General features: G+C 49.1%; 1 protein-coding gene across 1 annotated transcript in view; it reads right to left on the bottom strand.

The window, feature by feature from the left end:
• Nucleotides 1-200: 200 nt before the first annotated feature.
• Nucleotides 201-10,507, bottom strand: part of LOC144269396 (scavenger receptor cysteine-rich type 1 protein M130-like) — an 87,228-nt gene continuing 76,921 nt past the window's right edge. Inside the window, exons 7-11 of the mRNA XM_077825077.1 lie at nt 10,166-10,480; nt 9,140-9,454; nt 8,174-8,311; nt 4,242-4,325; nt 201-301 (exon numbers count right to left, since the gene is read on the bottom strand). Of these exons, the coding sequence (XP_077681203.1) occupies nt 201-301; nt 4,242-4,325; nt 8,174-8,311; nt 9,140-9,454; nt 10,166-10,480 (953 nt within the window). The remainder of the gene's footprint in view (nt 302-4,241; nt 4,326-8,173; nt 8,312-9,139; nt 9,455-10,165; nt 10,481-10,507) is intronic.

Here is a 10,507-nt window from a genome sequence, read left to right as displayed (position 1 = left end):
TCATGTCCTAGGATATCACATGCTTCCCTACCCCTGGGCCTCCACACAGCTCTTGTCATGCACCTGGTCAGCGCCCCCAGCGTTATGCCAGTAGACAATACTGGTGGGTGAACTTCCTGGTTTTCTTAACAAACCACTATTGTCCCTACTGGGAAATAGTTAGTTTTTCGTCATGGTAACGTTGCTTCCAAGAGGTGGATTCACGGCTCACCTCGGCCATCTGGAGTCTGGGGGACGTCATTCAAGACAGGCTCCTCCACGTTATCGTAATCCAACTGAGACCCCCCTGGGGAAACTCCCTCTGGAACAGCAAACACCACACTCAGCCCATGGCACCAGCAGCGTCTCTTCAGTGCAAGTGGCCCTTCTAACTAGAGCTGTTTGTCATGGCACATGAGAGGGGAAGTTGCAGGGGGCCCATGCTGAGAAGGGCACAAGTCAGAGAACTGCAGTAAAACAGGAGTCCCAGAAATAACAAGGGGCCAATCCTGTCCCTGCAGAATCCAACAGCAGCTCTTTTATATATTTCAGTGGGAGCAGGATCTGGGTTGTGCTGAGATAACAGGTTGGAACACGGGCACTGCCAGGCCAGAGCCGGCCTGTGTGAATCCAGCTGATCTCTGCAGACAGCTTTGAATTTTCCTGTTTCACTGGGGAGGGGGAACCTCCCCTTTGTAGGAATTAAAGCTCCCACTGGGAGATCACTGGCCTGATCCTTTGTGAGCTCCTGCTCTCCATTAGCCTTTCAGGCAGTCCAGGGCTCAGCTTGGCAGCGCTCCAGCTTCTCAGCAGAACTGGCTCATCTGCTCAGTGTCTCCCCCACCCAGCTGCAGGTTAAACTCCCACAGGGCCCAAATCATGGACTCTTTTGAGAGCAGCTGGGGTAGAAATGCCGCCCTGTTTATAATTAGAGATGGGGCCAGGCCGGGAAGTTCAGGTCCAGGATTTTGCTTCAGCCTGTTATAGCGACAGGTGCCAGCCCCAAAACTGAGATCCGAAGCTGGGGTCAGAATCTGCAAATCCCCCCTCCCACAAAGTTCTGGTGGGTTTGGATCAGTGAGTTGGGCTGAGCCCATCTGTAATTATAACATAGGACAATCTTATGTGAGCAACAAGGGTGATGTCGTGGTGGGAATCTGCTATAGACCACCGGACCAGGGGGATGAGGTGGACGAGGCTTTCTTTCGGCAACTCACGGACGTTACTAGATCACAGGCCCTGGTTCTCATGGGAGACTTCAATCACCCTGATCTCTGCTGGGAGAGCAATATAGCAGTGCATAGACAATCCAGGAAGTTTTTGGAAAGGGGAGGGGACAATTTCCTGGTGCAAGTGCTGGAGGAACCAACTAGGGGCAGAGCTCTTCTTGAACTGCCGCTCACAAACCGGGAAGAATTAGTAGGGGAAGCTAAAGTGGATGGGAACCTGGGAGGCAGTGACCATGAGATGGTCAAGTTCAGGATCCTGACACAGAGAAGAAAGGAGAGCAGCAGAATACGGACCCTGGACTTCAGAAAAGCAGACTTTGACTCCCTCCGGGAACTGATGGGCAGGATCCCCTGGGAGAATAACATGAGGGGGAAAGGAGTCCAGGAGAGCTGGCTGTATTTTAAAGAATCCTTACTGAGGTTACAGGGACAAACCATCCCGATGTGTAGAAAGAATAGTAAATATGGCAGGCGACCAGCTTGGCTTAACAGTGAAATCCTTGCTGATCTTAAACACAAAAAAGAAGCTTACAAGAAGTGGAAGATTGGACAAATGACCAGGGAAGAGTATAAAATCATTGCTCGGGGATGCAGGAGTGAAATCAGGAAGGTCAAATCACACCTGGAGTTGCAGCTAGCAAGAGATGTTAAGAGTAACAAGAAGAATTTCTTCAGGTATGTTAGCAACAAGAAGAAAGTCAAGGAAAGTGTGAGCCCCTTACTGAATGAGGGAGGCAACCTAGTGACAGAGGATGTGGAAAAAGCTAATGTACTCAATGCTTTTTTTGCCTCTGTCTTCACGAACAAGGTCAGCTCCCAGACTACTACACTGGGCAGCATAGCATGGGGAGGAGGTGACCAGCCCTCTGTGGAGAAAGAAGTGGTTCGGAACTATTTAGAAAAGCTGGATGAGCACAAGTATCCACTGCATTCGAGAGTGCAAAAGGAGTTGGCAGATGTGATTGCAGAGCCATTGGCCATTATCTTTGAAAACTCATGGCGATCGGGGGAAGTCCCGGACGACTGGAAAAAGGCTAATGTAGTGCCCATCTTTAAAAAAGGGAAGAAGGAGGATCCTGGGAACTAACTACAGGCCAGTCAGCCTCACCTCAGTCCCTGGAAAAATCATGGAGCAGGTCCTCAAGGAATCAATTCTGAAGCACTTAGAGGAGAGGAAAGTGATCAGGAACAGTCAGCATGGATTCACCAAGGGCAAGTCAGGCCTGACTAATCTAATTGCCTTGTATGATGAGATAACTGGCTCTGTGGATGAGGGGAAAGCAGTGGACGTGTTGTTCCTTGACTTTAGCAAAGCTTTTGACACGGTCTCCCACAGTATTCTTGCCAGCAAGTTAAAGAAGTATGGGCTGGATGAATGGACTATAAGGTGGATAGAAAGTTGGCTAGATTGTTGGGCTCAACGGGTAGTGATCAATGGCTCCATGTCTAGTTGGCAGCCGGTATCAAGTGGAGTGCCCCAAGGGTCGGTCCTGGGGCCGGTTTTCTTCAATATCTTCATAAATGTTCTGGAGGATGGTGTGGATTGCACCCTCAACAAGTTTGCAGATGACACTAAACTGGAAGGAGAGGTAGATACGCTGGAGGGTAGGGATAGGATACATAGGGCCCTAGACAAATTAGAGGATTGGGCCAAAAGAAATCTGATGAGGTTCAACAAGGACAGAACGAGGAGTAATGGTCTCAAGTTGCAGTGGGGGAGGTTTAGATTGGATATTAGGAAAAACTTTTTACTAAGAGGGTGGTGAAACACTGGAATGCATTACCTAGGGAGGTGGTAGAATCTCCTTCCTTAGAGGTTTTTAAGGTCAGGCTTGACAAAGCCCTGGCTGGGATGATTTAACTGGGAATTGGTCCTGCTTCGAGCAGGGGGTTGGACTAGATGACCTTCTGGGGTCCCTTCCAACCCTGATATTCTATGATTCTATGATTCTAAGTGCAGAGTCCTGCACTTAGGACGGAAGAATCCCATGCACCGCTACAGACGAGGGATCGAATGGCTCAGCAGCAGTTCTGCAGAAAAGGACCTAGGGGTTACAGTGGACGAGAAGCTGGATATGAGTTAACAGTGTGCCCTTGTTGCCAAGAAGGCCAATGGCATTTTGGGATGTATACGTAGGGGCATTGCCAGCAGATCAAGAGACGTGATTGTTCCCCTCTATTCGACATTGGTGAGGCCTCATCTGGAGTACTGTGTCCAGTTTTGGACCCCACACTACAAGAAGGATGTAGAAAATTTGGAAAGAGTCCAGAGGAGGGCAACAAAAATGATTACGGGACTGGAACACATAACTTATGAGGAGAGGCTGAGGGGACTGGGCTTGTTTAGTCTGCGGAAGAGAAGAATGAGGGGGGATTTGATAGCTGCTTTCAACTACCTGAAAGGGGGTTCCAAAGAGGATGGATCTAGACTGTTCTCAGTGGTAGCTGATGACAGAACAAGGAGTAATGGTCTCAAGTTGCAGTGGGGGAGGTTTAGGTTGGATATTAGGAAAAGCTTTTTCACTAGGAGGGTGGTGGAACACTGGAATGTGTTACCTAGGGAGGTGGTGGAATCTCCTTCCTTCAAAGTTTTTAAGGTCAGGCTTGACAAAGCCCTGGCTCGGATGATTTAGTTGAGGATTGGTCCTGCTTTGAGCAGGAGGTTGGACTAGATGACCTCCTGAGGTCCCTTCCAACCCTGATATTCTATGATTCTATGATTGATTCCTCTCTCTCTTGGGGACAAGAGACTAGCCCTGCTGGGCACTGATGCCTCCACCCAAACAGACTGACCCGTCTCCTCCAGCTCCTCACCTGGGGAGGTCACTGGGAGCCACTCAGTGTGCTCAGGAGATGGTCACATGTTCCCATCCTGAGATTCTGACAGAAATCCTGTTCAATGGGATGAGACCCGACTGTGTAAAATGGGAACCGTGTGAGGGGAAATGGCTGTGATTGCAGAAAGTGTGATAGAAATTCATTTCTCTGCCCAGATTTGGGTCTCTTGGCCTGAGTCTGCCCCTCCCCCATTACCTTGTTCTGATCCAGGATCATTTTCCCCCTCGCTGTCCCCGGTGTAATACTGCAGCTTCGTCACTGAATCATCTGAATAGGAGACTGGAGAGACGAGAACCAGAAATTCATCACAGTGAGAACAGCACAACTGTGGGACTGGGAACACATCTGGGGCCTGGAGCAGGATTTCCAGTCTCAGTCTATACCTTCCTCTACAGGACATGGTGACTCACAGCAACTCCGAGTAGTGAGAGCCTGACACAGACTCCCCAAGAGAAATCTCCACGTTATTGTGGTAAATGTGACTGAGGGGATGATACAATCTGACCTGAAGGATGCTGTGGTGAGTGAAAGGCCCGTCTCTGGCTGCTGGTCCAGGGAAGTTCCACAATTCTCCTGGCCTCCTCAGCCACAGAGGGGACTCCTCCTTCTTCAGGGTAAATACCCACCTCCCCCATGAATCAGTCGATCAGCTCTCCGTGGTGTTTCCAGATTAAACCAAGAAAGGCCCAAAGCAGAGTCTGTGATTCATAAATGTGTTCGTCTCTAAGGTGCCACAAGCACCCCTTTTCTTTTTGTGATTCACTGTAACCATCTTGGCAGTGATGCTGGGAGATGCCCTGAGCATGTTCTCAGAGCTCCACCACAGCAGAGCCCTTGGGCAGGATGTTCCCATCAGACATTGAGACAAAATGGCACAAAGGATAAAAGGGCTGGGATTCAAACTCATGAGGCTCTCCTGGGCTGATCTCTCTGCTCCGGGGGCAGGAGGGAGCTGACACAACAGACCAGTGGCTGCGGTGGGAGGGGGGCAAAGAACATCCCCTGCTCCAGTGCTCCAAAGAAGTTTTCAAATGATAGTTTAGCCTGCCCCAGACAGTCGCTTTCCTGACCCCTCACTGGTTACACGCCAAGACTGCAGGACGGGCAGATGGGAAATTAATTGTCCCTAGAACTGGGACACTCAGTGTACGGTGGGAAGGAAACCCATCTCTCTCAGTCTACATGAGTAACTTCTGGTCTCACCACAGACCCAGCTCCCACAGCTAGAGATTGGTAAAAAAAACAGGTGGTTTGGTTTTCTGACCATTGCGGGGAAAAAGCAAAACATAAGATTGTTTTGAGTTGAGCCAAAATTGACTTTTTTTTGGCAATTTATGGGAAATGCAAAAGTAAAAAAAAAGTTTAAGGTTGAATGAAACCATTTGGTGTTCTTTTGGACATTTGTTAATTTTTGTTTATTTGTTTTCTTTCCGATAATATTAAAGGAAATTTCTAATGGAAAAGTAATATCTAATTGAAAAAAACAAAATGTTTTCTTTAGAAAGTGTCGAAATGAAATGAATCATTCTGTGTGTATTTGGAACAATTGGGTGAAATTGACAGGAATTTGTGAAATGTTTCGGTGCCTCTGAATCTGCATTTTTCACCAAAACATTTCATAACGGAGACTTGTGCCCAGCTCCAGTGACAAGCTCACAGGGCTGAAGCTGCAGTGATTTAACTCTGGGTCAGGGCCTCAGATGGACAGGGCATTAGATAGCTGCCCCCTGTTAAGAGTCAGACCCACAGACCTGAGCGACTGAACATCTCCTGCTTTTTTCTCATCAGGTTATAATCAATCTCCTCGTACACGGCCTCAGAGAAGGGATCCAAGGGTCTTCTGGAGCCTGAAAACAAAGGGCAGGGTTCGCACAGGGTCATTGAAACCAGAGATGGGAAATACTATGGAATCATCCAGCCTCTCCCCATTGACCCAGTGTGAGCCTGAACCCTACCGCACATTCCCAGTGCTGGAATTTAAATGAGCCAGGTGACAGGGTTTCTTTCCACAACAGCCCTTTGATGATGCTTCCCAGGGCTAATTCGCTGTCAGGAAGCTTCCTCACATTCATCTTAAATGTTTTTAATCTCATCTCATTATTTCTGGCTATTCCCCTTTGGAGCAGCTTAAATAATTCTTCCCCCACGCAGGTGTTTCTCTGCAAAATGGTGAGAACCTCTTTTTTTTCATCGAGTTTAAGGCCAGAAGGGACCATTAGAACATCTAGTCTGACCTCCTGTATAATACAGGCCACTGCATCTCACCCAGATACTCCTAGGTTTGAGCCCAAAGATGCACTTCGAGTAAAGCATTTCGTCCTCAGGAGAATGAACTATTGTGTGCCACAGGCAGAAAGCAGGAGCGAGTAAGGTACCACCAATGCCCGAGGGCCCCACAGTGGCAGGGAACTGATTACTTGAGAGATGCCTTGATAATCCTGGCAGGTGATCCACGCTCCATGCTGCAGAGCAAGAGGAAATTCCCCAAGGTCCCTTTTTACCAATCTGACCTGGGGGAAAATTTCTTCCTGACCCCAAATCTGACAATTGGTTTGACCCTGAACATGTGGAAAAGACACATCACCCACCTATCTTCGAAAGAGGTTTCTCTGTATAACCTCAGAGGAATGGTCCAGCCCATCCAGTGACACATATCCCTCTGTAGCTAATGCCTGATGCTTCAGAGGAGGGCAAGAAACAAAATGAAGCAAAACAAAACATAAAGATGGGGGCTTCCCAGAATTCCTTCCTGACCCCTGCAGGAGACTGGATGAAGCTCTGAAGCATGAGATCTGATTATAGTCATTGTCTTTCTGCAAAGTTGTGACTGTTACATGTATGTTGATGGCAGTCCCATCCTCTATCTTCTTGCCAAGGAGCTGGTAGCTAATGTTTGTATAAAGTGTGTTATAGATGTAAAATCCCCTACAAGTGCCAGCTTTGAATACAAGACAGTAAAATGCTCCTTTCCCACACTTCTCCTTCCTAAGATTGTCTTTTCTACTGGATCACTCTCTTCACAACTATTTACCACAGCTCCATCTTTATACACCTTTTTTCCTTGACAATATTTCCAATTTCTCTCGGTCCCTTTTCCATGATGTCTCTCCTCATGATATTCAGATCCCCTCCCTGTGGCAGATACTGCAGCTCCAGGCAGTATCTTTGGGAATCACTGTATTAAAGCTATGAATGGTTTATGTTCTTCTGCGTGTCGGAGGGTTATCACAGCTCCTCCAGGAAGAAAAAACACTGAGTGTGTGTGGGGGGTGGGGGGGGGGTGATTAAGGTGAATCACTGAGATTGTAAACAACTCCAGAAAGGTAACAACCTTCAGGGTGGTTTATACAGACTGGTTCAAACTGAGTTACCAGAGATCAAGAGACAATGGAGGACTTCTGATACGAAAGTCTGAGTTTAAAAAGACTCAGGGCCTTCATTTTGATTCTGCAAATGGGCAGGACCTTCTGTCCATGGGGATCCCAACACTGAATCGTTGGAGGGATGTTGGTCTACCAGGCTGCCCATGAGGAAGATGGGTGAATTCTGGTATGTTCAGCAAGTGTGGAGGAATTTTTATTGTTTTTAATGTTTTCTCTGTCACACTTTTATCCTAGGAATAAGGTGTAATCTGCTGAGAGAGAGCTGGGTGGTAACTTGTAACTGCTCACAATGCCCTGCTCATAGCCCTTGAGAAGAAAGCACAGCATGGGGGCTGGCCCGTAGGCAGACTGGTTTGCTGGTGTTATCACAGTGGAAGGCAGGGGGCTGCGCAGCCTTAAAAACCCCTGGCCCCAAGGAGATGGGACAGGGGTTTCCCACGCAGAGACAGGTGACAGCAGGAGGCCGGAGTAGGCACTCCTGGAGTGAATCACCGGAGGGTGGGGGTGGGTGGGGATACAGATGCCGTTTCTCTGAAACTGAAAAGGTCCCTAGCTAGTATCATCTCCAGATTTCATGGCTGGGCTGTTCCACTGCCAAACAGTTCATGAAATATTCAGTGAGAGAGGAGTTAACAGGCACCCTTGGCCACCCCACCCAGCCTGGTATCGCCCCTCACCCTGACACCCTGCAGCCCCCCTGCTATTGCAGAAGCATTTCACACAGTGACACCAATCAGGACCCACCTCTGCGCTGTGTCCTGGCACTTTGCACCTGCGCCCCCAGGATGATTAAGACCAGGCAGAGCAGGGCCCCCAGGATAATGCAGATGACCACGGGCACCGTGACTCTCCCACTGTTGGTCAGAGGGCGGCTCAGGGGAGCTGGATGGAAATGAACATGTGACAGGGAGAGATTAGCCTGTGAGAGTCGTGGGAGCCCAGGGAGCTCCCCAGTCACTCATTGCAGGGCCCAGGACAGCAGGGTAACGGGCTGGGACACAGTCTGTGCACCATGGGGGCAGCTCACAGCATACTGTTTAAATCATGGGCCCTGCCCGGTCAGCTGGAGCCAGCAGACAGGAATCCTCTGGCTCAGCACAGCCTGCAGCTCCCACCCTGGTGTCATTCGCCCTCAGATGTCACAAGCCATGGAAAGGAGCTCCTTCCCTCAGGCTGCAGTTTGCAGCTCCTCCACTGTGACCCAGCACCAGGGAAATTTAACCCTTGATGGGAGGAAGGGGATGCTTTAACTGGGGTATTTGGAAAATCTGTCCTCTCTGTCAGACCTGCAAAATTAAAGGAAGGAAACTTGGAACCTGTAGTAAGGGGGAGGTGATGTGTTTGTTCCTGGGGGGGGATCCTCACCTCTGAGAGTCCCTGGTTGTCTCCAGCTGTCACCTCCACAAACTCCCTCACAGCAGCACAGGACCTGTTTGTTAGTGATTTAGGGCCCAAGTCCCTTGTGCTCTGTGCAGCAATAAGGACTCTCATAACAAACCAGCACAGTGGGGCCTGTGATGGATGCAGGGGCTACGTGGGCTGATGCCTAAGTCAGTCTGACACCACAAAGGTTCCACCCCTCAACATCCAGGATGCTCCAGCACTCAGGATATGGGAGGGCCTGGTCTGGGACCAAAGGGGATGGGTGAGCTAAACCATCCTTTTCCCTGAATATTACAGCATGTAGCAGAAACATCTCCTGTCACTCACCTGAGCAATTCACGGCAGCATCTTCCTTATGACCACAGTTGCTCTCACCCCAGGGCCTGGCAGGACAGTCCCAGAGAGATGACTCTGTCCCTCTGCAATTCAACGTCTCCACCCAGATGGGACCAGTCCCCTCGCCGAATGCAGCCTCGCCCGGGGCAGATACAGCAGAGCCACAGCCCAGTTGTTGACACACAACGTTAGCATCCGCCATGTCCCAGGAGTCATCACAAACTGTTCCCCAGGAGCCACGGTACCAAATCTCCACTCTCCCCGAGCATCTGTCCTCTCCTCCCACGACGCGTAACTTCTCCTGGTCTAGAAATGCAGAAACCTCACATGTTACTGGGAGAACTTAGGGACCACGAGGGAGGCAGTGAGAAGCAGAGATACCTGTGCAGCTTGGAGAGTTCGGGCATTCGGCAAACAGGGTCTGAGTTGGTTTTGGTTTTTTTCCTATGGAGAGAAAAAGCTGAGGTGAATGCACTGGGTTGTGTGTGTGATGTGGGAGTAGAATTTATCTGTATTTTAAACCCCTAATTTCAGCACTGTGTGAACTGAAATGTGAACGCTGGGTCACTTAATACCTATTTAATTTGCTATTCAGCTGTTACTCAGACACACAGGCCAACATGCACCCAGAGTTGTGGGGGATTCCAGTTCTGACCCAAACTGCACAGCCTGGGTCCATCTCTGATTGTTCATCCCAAAAGGATTAATAACCACAGAGCTGCCTCATGACGGTCTGTAGGGAGAGGCTTTTCTTGGCTCTCAGACTACCTTATCGCAGTGTCCAACACCGGTCTCTTTTAAAATTAATTGATTAACTTCCATGTTTGTTGTTAATCAGAAAAATGCTTATTCCTATAAAACATCATGAAAATATGTTTGTATCTTGTGTTGAGAATTTAAATCTGCCTACACTGAGATGTGAACAACAACAAAAGTTCTCTCCTAACCCTTCAATTAATTGAACACATCGTGTACATGTGAGTTTGCACGCGCGCATGCAGGTAGTTTCAGAATTACCAGTACAAGAAATATGGGTCTCTTCTGCTCGGTTATCACATGACCTGGGATCCCAGGGCTCTGACGGGCACTGCCAGAGGGAACCGTGCTGCTCACTGCATGCAACGTGGTCCAGCCACGTGGGACCAGAACCTGCTCCATATTCAAAGTCACTTGCAATCTGCCCTCCGTCCCCACAGTTCAGCTGTTTGCAGACAATTGCTGGGGTGACTCCAGACATCGCATTGGAGCAAACACTGCCCCACGTCCCATTGTAGAAAACCTCCAGCCGCCCAGCACAGTCACTGTTGCTCACCAGCCTGAGACCTGTGAACTCTAGAAGGAAATGCAGAAAAAGGGAAT

This window comes from Eretmochelys imbricata, chromosome 1 (assembly GCF_965152235.1).
Source record: "Eretmochelys imbricata isolate rEreImb1 chromosome 1, rEreImb1.hap1, whole genome shotgun sequence".
In the NCBI taxonomy this organism is placed as follows: Eukaryota; Metazoa; Chordata; order Testudines; family Cheloniidae; genus Eretmochelys; species Eretmochelys imbricata.
This window is presented reverse-complemented; position numbering and strand designations above follow the sequence as displayed.